The sequence below is a fragment of the Atta colombica genome, unplaced genomic scaffold (genome assembly GCF_001594045.1).
Source record: "Atta colombica isolate Treedump-2 unplaced genomic scaffold, Acol1.0 scaffold187, whole genome shotgun sequence".
Lineage (NCBI taxonomy): Eukaryota > Metazoa > Arthropoda > Insecta > Hymenoptera > Formicidae > Atta > Atta colombica.
The window spans coordinates 737,179-750,225 of NW_017259279.1; the positions used below are offsets into that span (position 1 = coordinate 737,179).

The 13,047-nt window shown below is 29.7% G+C and overlaps 1 protein-coding gene across 2 annotated transcripts in view; it reads right to left on the reverse strand.

Moving 5' to 3' along the window:
* Positions 1-318: 318 nt before the first annotated feature.
* The window catches only part of LOC108686629 (sushi, von Willebrand factor type A, EGF and pentraxin domain-containing protein 1), a 40,844-nt gene continuing 28,115 nt past the window's right edge, over positions 319-13,047 (reverse strand). For both annotated transcript variants that reach the window (XM_018192048.1, XM_018192047.1), the window contains exons 5-22: positions 12,790-12,885; positions 12,370-12,492; positions 12,000-12,163; positions 10,899-11,025; positions 9,671-9,820; positions 9,342-9,518; positions 8,800-8,979; positions 8,220-8,338; positions 6,585-6,819; positions 6,068-6,241; positions 5,258-5,437; positions 4,890-5,135; positions 4,430-4,609; positions 4,057-4,230; positions 2,984-3,163; positions 2,600-2,708; positions 2,352-2,534; positions 319-642 (exon numbers count right to left, since the gene is read on the reverse strand). In XM_018192048.1, the coding sequence (XP_018047537.1) occupies positions 537-642; positions 2,352-2,534; positions 2,600-2,708; positions 2,984-3,163; positions 4,057-4,230; positions 4,430-4,609; positions 4,890-5,135; positions 5,258-5,437; positions 6,068-6,241; positions 6,585-6,819; positions 8,220-8,338; positions 8,800-8,979; positions 9,342-9,518; positions 9,671-9,820; positions 10,899-11,025; positions 12,000-12,163; positions 12,370-12,492; positions 12,790-12,885 (2,903 nt within the window). In that variant the 3' untranslated portion in view covers positions 319-536. The remainder of the gene's footprint in view (positions 643-2,351; positions 2,535-2,599; positions 2,709-2,983; positions 3,164-4,056; positions 4,231-4,429; positions 4,610-4,889; positions 5,136-5,257; positions 5,438-6,067; positions 6,242-6,584; positions 6,820-8,219; positions 8,339-8,799; positions 8,980-9,341; positions 9,519-9,670; positions 9,821-10,898; positions 11,026-11,999; positions 12,164-12,369; positions 12,493-12,789; positions 12,886-13,047) is intronic.

Genomic DNA, 13,047 nt, shown 5'->3' on the forward strand with positions numbered 1-13,047 from the left:
AAACTGATTGATATCGTGTATTCGGATAAATTTAGTTAGATATGCTTGATTTTCTGGTGACTCTTATCCAAATTTTTAAAGATTAGTGTTAGAAAATAGAAAAATTTTAGAAAATTAAATTTGAAGAGGATATTAAGCGAGATAATGTGTGACAAAGTGTGAACTTATAACAAGATCATTGATTTCTTTATTCGCACAATGTAAACTTACGCTACAACATGTTACTTAGAGCCTACGTATAATAAACCTAAATGATTGATACACCGTATATACAGAATCATACAAAACAGTTGATCCTCAGAGAAAAAAAATCTCGTCGGTGTGTAATTCTTTCCACACATTTCTCCTTCTCTCGTTTTCATGAATTATTTACATAAATTATTGCGCCTTTAGCAGGCGTTATATAAATAATGATAAATTCTTCGGTGTTTTCTGTACACGTCTCGAGAACGGCGGAAGTGCGCCAAAGATCGGCAGTTTTCTGCATGCGATTCTCGACATCGAGAAAGATAAAGCCGTGGTGATAGAATTACGAGCTATCGCACAGACACTCCGTTGATAGTGATTCCGTTTCTGTTGGAAACTGGTTCGGCCTCATAATGTCCGGATCTGCCATACATTCTTCTTGAATGACCGCCGTATCTGTTACGAATACATATCAATTTATAACACGATATCAATCTTATTTATCTTTTATTTTATTTATTTAATAATTAGAAAATAAATTTCGCGCACAGAAAAAAATGTTACGGCTGCCACAACTGGAAGTAATGATTTTCGCCTATCAATATATCTGGTTGTCATAACCGTAAAGTAGATGAATTCTTCTTTAAAATTATAATCGTTAATATATGTTATCACAATCGTATTGCAGTTTTTGTAAGTAAAAAATTGACGGACGACTTTTAATCGTGGCAACCATAGCCGTTTTTTTGTGTGTATACATCTTAATAAATTATACACCTTAATAAATTTTCCATTCACTGTCTATATATTTTAAGATAGCTTTAAGTAATTATCTCTTTATGTTATATACCGAATATATTACCGAGTTCGTTTGGAGTCGCACTTTTATTTCATAAATTCCATTCATCATTAATTTTTATAAAATTTGGCCTATAGGATAATTTGATAAGAAGGAAAACTTTATTCGAATTGAGGTAAAAATTCAAAAATTCAAAAAAGTAGCTTTAATATGAACGGAATTTCGAAAAAGTAATTTGACTATAATACTCGATTTTAGAAAGTTTTTAATTTCGAAGTAACATCAAGTTTCCAATTTTGCTTTGAAGCTCTTCAATGTAATGTTATGTAAATAGTTAATAGATATTAATTTCCAAACTGACTTTCAAACTCTGATTTTGAACATTGTGACAGAGCCTTCTTCATAGAGATTACTGTCTTTTTAAAATTCGATATTTTTATTCTATATTCTATATTTAGGCTGTATTCAAATCATTCAGAAATATTAAGAATCTTCTAAAACCGAGTTGCATAATCCGATTATTTTTTTGCAATTTAAATTTTAGAATTCTGAAATCAGAATCGAATTCAATTCTCTTTAGAAAGGAAGATTTTTATTAAGTTACTTTATTAGAAAGCTCCGATCCTCAAAGGATTAATATTAGTTGATTTCATGAGGTTGTTATTTAACGTGACAGATTCGAACAAATATGGGATAATTGCATTTTATACTGTAAAAAAATTACATGTAAAATTACAACAATTATAATGGATAATTTTAGGATCCATTATTAAAAATATATCTTTATAAATGCGTAAAGTCATAACTTACAAATAATATTGTTTTTTTTATAGTAATTAAACAATTGGCGAAAGTAAATTTACAATGAAAGTTAAATTTATAGAAATCTTTACATTTTAATTCGCTAACGAATTTCATAAAATTTTTCTTAAGTTATTTTTTGATATGTATAAAAAAAATGTATATAAATATTATTATATATTATCATTATGTTATATGATATCACAAAAATTTATACATTTACATAGAAATTATAAAATTATTATTATTGTGTAATTTTCTGTCAAACATAAAAATTTATTTATTGGATTGTCCGGAATTGGGTCGTGCCGATTTTGAAGGAAAATTGAAACGCAGAAGATTTAAATTTTTAATTTCATTTATTAAATTTAAATCTTTTGCAGCACGAACTTTCCGGACAATATTACACAATTAGAAATAAAAGTATTAATTTAAAAAAAAAATAATTTTATATATTTCCATATATTATTTTTTACACCTATTCTTCATGTAATTTTACATACTTTTCTACAGTGTACGAATCGAATTGATGCGTCTCTTTAAATTGTTTTACACAGTTATTTACCTGTATGCGTTGCCACCTAGACTGTACGGATTATCATAGAGACCATCCTCGGGGACGTTCTCGTACATGGTATTATGCGTGCCGTCATTCAATGTCGCGTAAGACATTACAGCGGCGTTTTGATCCTCTTTTCGTTCCGCAGCTTGAACATTTTCGGTGTTTTTGACTGGCGTAGCTTTTCGCCTACGAATATAATTTGTAAATGTTTTGAACAAAATGTACATATTATCTCGAGAAACAGTACTCACAGCCTAAGATAAATTAATCCGAGGATAATCAATATAAAGATAATGACACCAGCTCCGATACCAACGCTCGTGCCTACACCTTGAGGTTCTGCTATCTCATTCGTGGCTACTGCGAAACAACAATCATGTAACTGATTCAAATTTTTCATCGTATTTATTTCTTCGACGGGTAAAATAAACAATTCGTAACGTTAATAAGTTTATTTTGAGTAATCTGCCAATAGGTTTTTGATGAAAGATTTTTTTTAATACTTAGTTTTAAAAAACTTTGGAAATTAGCCGATAAAATTTGAAGATTTATCATAGTATAAAAATATCATATCTCAAAAGCGATATTATTTAGATACACATTTCAAAGATATGATATTGGTATCTTTTATTTACATTCGCATTTTGGTTCCTCGCTGCTCCAATATCCTGTGTCCAAACATTTTCTTAGAAATATGCCATTCCTTTCGTACTGTGGTAGGCAGTGATACTCCGCGGCTCCTCCGTAAGTCGTCGATCCATTCACTACTATCACTCTACCGTTTTCTATCGGTCCTGGATGCTTACAATCAATCGCTAAAAAGATATTGCGAATGAATTTTAAATTCTTCTGATTCATCATAATACTTAGTTATATATTTATTAATTTATTATTATATGTATATAAAATTATTTATAATGATTGATATAAAATTTAATATCTTCAAAATTTATTCACAAAATATTTTTTATTCTTTCATATAACGAAATTATATTCATATAATGGGAATTTTGATTATGATGAAGATTATTAATATTTTTTACTAAATATTTCTTATTAAATTTTAATAAATACGCTGCCAGAAATTAAAATTGCAACACCAAAAAATAGATATTCGATTAAGAACGAAATTCTATTATCATTCATGGAACAATATAAATAAACGATTAAAATTTCAGAAATTTATGTTTAGTATGAACTTTTAAATCTTTGTGGATGGACAGTTCTGTTTCTCCCCTTTTATTTAGTAAATTACTTTGATTTTTATGAAACTTGGTCTATGGGGTAATTTGATAATGCTTTATTCGAATCTGAGATTAAAAATGAAAATTCAAAATAATGGATCCAGTATGGGGGGACAGAATTTATAAAAATAATTTGATTATGACATAAAAAGTTTTAGGAAATTCGTAATATCAAATGCAAAGTAACATCAAGTTTTCAGTTTTGATTTATAAAATATTAGATTGTATAAAATATTAAGATTATTAGAGTATCATAAAATTTAATATTTTTCAACAAATTGTGCAATAAATCTTTTTTAAAAAATCTTAATCATTTATTCACATCGTTCTCCCTAACATATTTATAGATTTTCATATTAAAATGATATTTTCTTCTTGATGTTGTAATTTATTTCTGGCAGTACACATTGTAACTTTATATACATATATTGAAAATAAAAATAATTAATTGAGACATTCCATACAAAAACAAGCAGGCGTTGTTCCACTCCAAGATCCACTTTGCAAACAGATTCTAGTTTCGTTTCCCTCCATATAAAACCCACGTGGACAACTATAATGTGCTACACCACCTACACTATGAGTCGACACTTGCGTTGATAGCACACCAATTTTCTCCGGATCTCTACACCGTATTTCTGTAACATTGTAATTAATACTTTATACAATTTAACGACTCATTGCCATCTCTTAATTCCGCTAAGCGAATATATTTTCAAATAAAATCATTAATATAAGATCAAAGTTAATTTAAAATCAAAACATAATAAGATTTCGTTATTTATCTTTCACAATATCTTTCACAATCTTTTGGAGAATTAAGTATCTTCGACCGACCTTTACAAACGGGGGTATCACTGCTCCAAGTGCCATTTTCAAGACATAATCTTCTAGCAAATCCATCTAACTCAAAATTGCCATCGCACTCATAAAGTGCAGCTGCTCCATAATACGTTGCATTCGATGTCAATGTATAACGTCCATGTTGAATGTGTTCGGGTTTACCACAATCGACATCTGTCGAAACGAACGCTTGTATTAGATATTTTACATTTATTCGCATGTAAATATCGTGAACTGATTCTTCGATTACGAGATTGTGACAAATATTGTATAATTTATAATATTTCACAGTATATTACCGTTTTAAACAATCAGTTATTTGATTATAAAGAATAAAAACGAGTTTCTATAAGTCGTCAACAATTATCATTTATTCATTATTGTAACTATATAATTTAACATATAAACAGCTAAAATGGACTTTTCGATGAATAGGATATTTAGAGATACTTACAGACGCATTGTGGTACTTCGCCACTCCACTTTCCATTCTCCTCGCAGGTAGATAAAGGTTCTCCAACTACTTTGTATCCTCTTTCGCATCTATACTTCGCCAGGGCCCCAATCTTGTATGAAGTCGCGCCCGTGTTCGAATTCTCCGCGGTTCCCGTGCGAATCAATGTTCTTCCGTACATTCGATCATTTCCAGTAACCGAGAGAATTCCATGTTCCGCCAATACGGGCTCCGGGCAACGAATTTCTAAGATAGAAAATATAATACAAATGTACATACAAATGTACATACAAATTTTTATGATTGATTCTTCTCGATCGCTTAATTCCAAATTCTACTCTGTTTAGTCTAATTGTAAGTGCAATTACCTTCGCATTTCGGAGTAGCGTCACTCCATTGACCATTATCGAGGCAGTATCTCCTCGAAATTCCATTCAGTCTGTAATTCCTTGTACAACTATACGTGATTTCGCTGCCAAGATGAGTCGTATCGTTCGCGTAGTCCACTGCACCATTTAAAATTGGAAGAACCTTGCCACAGTTGATATCTATACGATAATGATTTCAATCAATAATTTTAGAAAAGTATTATCACAAATTAAATTGTCAAGGAAATATATAGGATGTCTGGTAATGATAAAGACTCAGTTTAGTCCGCTCAGAAGCATTACGAACATTATTCAGAGAATTACCAAACAACCTGTATATTAAATATCAGTATATATTCTATGTAGAAGTCACTAAAAAAGTCTGTATTCGGGGTAAATATTGCTTATTCTACAAGGTATAAAATTCAAATTGACTTTTATTAACATTTGAAATATTCTGTTTTAATTTTTGATAAAAGCGCTAATTTTAATTTATCAGAATTACATAATATATCTAAAAAAAAATGTTAAATATTAAATAATTTTTAATTTCTAAGTGTAGTAATGAAATGAAATAGCTAATATTGCTTGAAATCTGATTCAATTATAATATACTCCTATTTGCTTATGCTAATAAGCTATCTCCGAAGGAGATCTCGTTTAGGATGAAGGCTATCGACAATAAAGACACACACACGCACACGCACACATATACACTTGATTTAAGTTACTCCTTTCATAATTCAACAAGATTATATTATATATTGCGAACGGTTTCGATGGAAAAGAGATATGAGAAAAATGACTTACACTCGCAGATCGGAACTTCTCCCGTCCATTCGCCGTCTTTGCCACACGAATGTCTCGCTTCTCCGTGAAGCAAATAGCCCACGTCGCAGTGATATTCGATAACACTGTGAACGTTTAAATCATATCCTACTACGTATCCTCCGGTGGGCACTTCTGGTTCTTCACATGTTATTACTGCAAAAAGATATTTATCTTCTTAAAATTGTGCTGAACTAAATAAACGAAGGCAACAGGTTTTTTTGTTTTCTCACTAAAATTGTACTTTTTGTAAAATTATTTCTGTCGTTATAAAATAAATTCATTTTTGTTTAAGTAAGCTAATTGCTACGTAAAATTATAAATAAATAATAAGACAAACATATATGTTCTCTGTGTGAAAAAAAAATTATTCCTGTTTGTAAATTGATCGTAGCGTTAATTTTTATGAAAATAGTTAAATTATTTTTTGCATAGGAAGGAGTCTCAGTCTCTTCGGCAAATTAATTTTTAGGTAACATGTTTAGTAAATGATTCTTACGCTCGCATGATGGTGTATCGTGACTCCACTTGCCCTCTTTGGTGCACTCTTGCTTTCCTTCGCCTACCAACCAATAATCCTGTTGACATGTGTATACAGCTAAGCTGCTTACCGTGGTCGTACCGTTAATTAGAACAATGGTTCCAAACTCGATTTGGGCCGGAGCCCCGCAGTCAACAAATCGACATTGCGGCGCTTTGCCAGACCATTCGCCACCGACATTGCACGTGAGGACCTTCATTATCAATCCAAGAATCGCAATTATAAATTAACAAAATATTAGATATTATATTACATTATTTATAACTTATTTAATTTAATATAAATTATACATAGAAAAGAATTGCCAAATGCGTACTACTTAAGCAATTTTTTCTTATATTTTCCATGGTGCTGATTTGTGCGCAAGTGAACATTGGAAATTGTAGCTTGATGTTTCAGGCATCTATATTTATACATGTTTAATTAACAAGAATTTAATTTATGATGAATTATCTTTTTGTAATATGTTGCAAAAGACAATTTAGACAACCAATTATTAAAATCATATCTATAGGTTTTCTAAATCGTATTTTCTTTGAAAGTATCAAATTTTTATTATGAATGAAAATAATTAAAAATACATCAGATTGATAAAAAATCATTAACTAATATTAATGATAATTAACTAATTTTTAATTTTATTAATCTAAAACAAAAGATCAAGTATTTAATAATTGATAAAGAATAATAATAAAAGCATAAGAACAATAAAAGCATAAAACTGACTTGAATTTATTATTTTCGTAATAAATTTTGTATTCATATCAATTATTGAATTTATTATTATCAATTATCAGTCTTATCTTCTGGAAGTACGATTCAGAAAACTTGAAAGATTTATTTTTATAAAAATCAATTTAATTTTTATAATAATTGCATATACAGTGAATGTAAAATATTCTATAATGAATTTTAGTGAAAATAAATTCAGAATAAAACTGCCACATAATTACATTATTATTAGTTATGTTAATCTATTTGTTAAACTGATCAAAAATTAACATTATATGTACCTGATTTTTTTGAAGTATTAGCACGCATAAGGCAAGATGTAACCTGTTAAATTTTTAAAAATTAAATAAATATATAATAAATATATAATGAAAAACTCAAAAATTAAAAAAAATTTTTCGAAAAAGACCAAAGAGATTACAACCCAAGCTGGTTGTTTAATTAATTCGTATACAGAAACAAAAGAAATATTATACGAACATTAATATCAAAGATTTTAATCTCTATTCTTAATGTTTAAAATTATGTGCATTTTATTAATTTTGACTCATGCTCGTTTTGACGACTATCCAAACTATTTTGCGATGGACCATTCCATCAGCAGATGTAAACAGTTGGTTCTACATTACTTAATCGCATTGCATCGTCGCAAGTATGTCACAAGCGTTGTGATCAAGCTAGTTCTGATTGAATCGCAATGCTTATTTTAACATAAAAAGTAATTGCTTATATTAAGTAATGATATAAAATACTGTTGAGATACGATTTAGGCAACCGCGGTACGCATTCAGCAATTTTTTCCTAAGAAAAAAAGTTTCGCAATAACATTATGACAATTATAAATTAATGATTAGGACTCACATTATCTCCAAATAAAATAAATCCATTTTGACAAGAGTAAGTAGCAGTGGAACCCGCTCTTTTTCCGTTAGTTGTTACGATGCTACCATTCACTTCCGGTGGTTCAGAACACCAATCGACTGTAATTAGTTATGTAATGATTAGAAATGCGATTTCATTTAAGCACGTTAACATGAAATTTTCTTCTAATTATAATTTATAACTTATAATTACATGATTTTGTACATATAAATCCGTATTCAGAATACGCCTTTATCGATAGATACGTGCTTTTTTGTCATAAACTTTAAACAATTATCTAGACATCAGATAAAAATAAATGACAAATATTTGATTATACTATTTATAATTATTTATATTTATAATTATTAAGTAGGATTTCTCTTTCTTTCTTCCTCTCTTTTATGATAAAATTTACTAAAATATCACGCACATATTTATGAATAACTTATTAAAAAATGTTTGTACTTGAATATATTTAAAAAAATATTTTAATAGTTAAATGTATTTAACATCCCTTTCGAAAAATTATATACGGAGGATATCGAAAGTAGATAATGTGTGTAAATTATATACTTACACAAGCATTGGGGTTCGTGACCACTCCAGATACCGCCGTCGCCACATCTTCTTCTCATATCACCCTTCAGTGTGAAATTTTCTTTACACTTATAATCCGCAAAAGCACCGTACGTGGTTCTGTTGTCCAATAGCATGATAGCGCCGTTTTCTAAGTTCGGCAGCGTGCCACAATCGACGACTGCAAAAATATTCAAAAAATGACTGAAGTCACGCGTGACGTACGTAGTTTACATTATTTGTACAAAATATAATATAGATTTGACACTATTAAATAATACATCTTGAGAAATTGTATGAAATTATCGTAAAATCAAGCGATATTTATACAAAATATAGATCCAAGATTAAATTATATTCAACGCTAATTACGTTTATAATCCTTAGATAGTGATCAACAAGAGTTTAAAAGAAAGTTTAAAAGAATTAATTAATAGAATATAAATATATAGTACACGTATATTTTCGTGTAATAAAAGCGGCGCCAGATAAGAAATCGAATGAATATGATGGACTTCTTTGAAGCGCTATTGAGTTACTTACATTTGCACGTGGGTACGTCGCCGCTCCAAGAACCACTTGGTTCGCACATTCTATTTTTCGATCCAATTAGCATATATCCATCCGGGCAAACATACTCTATCGTGGAGCCTATCGTTCTCTTGGATCCTATAATTATGGTATTTTCCGATTTTTCGGGACTGCCGCAGGTTGGTGATCCTGTGAATGGACGAAGCGTATTTTTTTATGAGACATTCTCGTGTTTTTCTCTTTTTTTTTTAATTCGCAGTCGAAAAGGCCAATTTTCTGGCGAGAATACCCGAACCGGATTTTTCTCTTGTTCATAAACAAAATTCTTCGACATCACTTACTGCTCTGACAGATCCAGTGAAGGTAATCGAGGTTACAGCCGACGTCATTCCAAAGCCATCCACGACCTCCATCGAGTACGACGCAGTTTTGTTCTCCGTTATAGTTGTTCGGTTGGTCTTTGCCCCAGGATGGCTTTTGCACGATCTCGCCTATAATACAGTTGATTAATTTTATTTCGATATTAAATCAGTACATATTAATTCAGTATACATATGATATTTGGATCTTTTGTTATTATTTTGGTGTTATATCTTGTGAGGAAACAGCAAATTAGGATAGAGATTTTTTCGTTTATGTGTGTTCAATAATTATACATTAATAATATAATTTTATAATTAATAATATAAGTACACAGTTCAATAATACATTATATTTGTAATTTAATTGAGTATGTGAGACATTTTTCTGCAAATTTTCATATTATTTGAAAGCTTAAATTGAATAGCCCCACTTTATAGCTCTGTATACATATATGCATTTTTGTATCGTTATCTGTAATGCATAATGATAAATTATATTTATATAAATTATGTACATTTTTGCATCATATTAATAACGATACATAAGAATATATACATATAATTTACATATATAATTAATTATTAATTGACATGTACTACACAAAAGATGTAATTTCCTGTCGAATTGGATATGATTATTAGACATTGGATTCTTATCTGCAATTTCATATTTTTTTGGAAAGCAGATTGGAAAGTAATATCAAAATAGAAATTTATTAAGAAAGCATAAAGATGCATATTTATTTGCACATATCGTGCATATTTACATATTTGTACAAATTTGCATATTTTGTGTATGTCTGCAAAAAATATTTGCATAAAAATTCGATGTTTAATGATTATACAAATTTTCACGTATTATTTATCAAAAATGCTCCGATTGCATAATTTCATAATGATTCTACTCAATTCTACTTACGATACAATTTGTTCAAATGACGGTTATATGATACTCGATTGGCTCATCAATACAGAACGAGACAGTTGTTTTATCGAACGCGAAATTCGAATACGAATTTACGAAATTGCTCTCCCGAAATAACGATGTCGTGTAGTTGTTTTGTAATTGTCGAATAATTGTCGGATAATGAATCGACAATCGAGTTATCGAATCTCATCCCAGGTTAGCTAATTCCGCCCTCCCGGCCTGATTCCCACGGATAATCGTTGACGATGGGAATAATTCGCCGAAATTTCAACTACTTACCGTCCACCCATCGCCATGTTCGTGCCGTAATCTGTGGTTCCTTCTGAGCCCCGATCCAGACTAATTGGGTCTTTAACTTATCCTTCCGCTTTTCTAGGTTATTCAGAATGAATACAGACGATATTCCCTGCGATATAAATTTTTTTGACTATATATAATACTATATAAAATTGCTATTAGTGATCTTTGTTTATTTTTAACATAAATATGTAGCACTCTATTTTCTTTAATAGCAGGATTTATAGACTTGTTGTACAGACTGTCTTATTTGCAAATTGTTTTATATTGTTAATATACATACTTATAAACAATAAGAATCTTATTGGACCGTACATATGAAAACACAATAGGAAAACTGATAGGAAATGAAGGCTTATAACGGTCGAAGCAAAATTTTTAAATGCTTCATCATCCCATATGAATTTGTACATATTATACATACATACATATATATTATATATTGTATTTGAACTGAGTGCCGAATTCATTTTTTTTCGGAGTTAGAAATGCAGCTAAAGTAAGATAACTGTAGTAATATTATGATGCTCTGCCATAATTGACGCTTTGTTAAAGAGATTTTATATGCATCTATTAAAGAGATTTTAATGTGGTCTGTGCGAGCATCCTAAAACTTTAGACCACCAAAAGGCTTAGGACGCACGAAAATAGAGATCCAGATTCGACTCCCGGCTAAGATAATATTTTCCGCAATAAATAAATATATTTACAGATTTTCTGCATATTAAGATTTTTTTTAATAGATACCTTAGATATATTGAGCATCACATTTAATTGTGGTATTATTACAAAAATTTAACTGCGTTTTTAAGTCCGAAAAAATTAATTCGACGCACAAACTACAAATAGAGTACATATATAGGTATATATGTTATACATTATTAATTACATATTAATATATAGACAAATTGACATGAAATTATTTAAGCATTAAAGATCTTGCTTTGATTGTTATGAGCCTTTATTTCTTATAAATATTTAAAATATTTAAGAATTATAAAATTTATTAATATAGAATAGAATCTATACAAGAAAATAATCTTGTAAAGAGGCAAATAAATTAAAAAAATGAATTGTAAAAACCTTGAAACCGTGAACGAGATCACCACCACGACCTTTACAGTAATTTCTTGCTTCTTCGAAGGAACCGCCTTTCTTCACCATGAATTCGTAACACGTAGAATTGAAGGCAGTTAAATCAGCGTCGGCAGGTGTGTTAGCATGCGCACATCTATCTATTGAAAATTCTGTGAACATTTGTTGAATATTTTTCATAAATAACGTTTCTCGACCGTTTTGATAAATGTATGCTTCTGGTGATTTTCGACTTTTTTAATTCTTAATTATTTATTAATATCCTTAATTAATAAATGCAAAATTCATTGCATGAGCGTATACTATTTATTAGAAGAAAACTTTTTGAATTTGAACTTTATGAAAATTCTGAGCTTACCGTCAGTAGCGAAAACTTCCACTTCGCAGAGGCTCAAGCTACCCTCAACACCGACTAGTTGTAAAAAAACATACTGTCCCACGAGTGCTCTGGCACAGATGAAGGTCTTCGTGATACCCTCCTCTGCGAGTTGATTTATCAATATATTTGATTTATCAATATGTCTTAATTAAGTTGCTTTCGTTGTTTAGGGATTAATTAGAACTTAATTTGTCAATAAAGTTCAAATATATTATAGACTGTAACTTAAAATAAATAGCAGATTGTCTTTATATTCATAAAATAATTTATCAATTTTATATTTTTGCAATATTTAATATAAAATTTTTCTAGTATGTGAAGAAAAGATACAATAATAAACATCAGAAATATTCTGAACATTCTTTTGCTAACGGTTTGTAATTCTTTCAAAGTACTTACCAATAGTACCAGGAAACCAAGCGCACAGAGGATTGCGCTGCAATTCAGCGCTGCTGTTGCCCACTCTTATCTCAATATCCTGAAGAGGCTGATGACCTGCCGAGCAATCGATAAGTCATTTCTCCAGCTAACTCCAGAACAGCACAGAATATTTATTACTATTTATTTTTTGAAATATTGTATAAATATTTTATACATTTATATAAAGCTTTATTCGAAATATTATATTATTATATTATTAAAATATAGATTAAATAT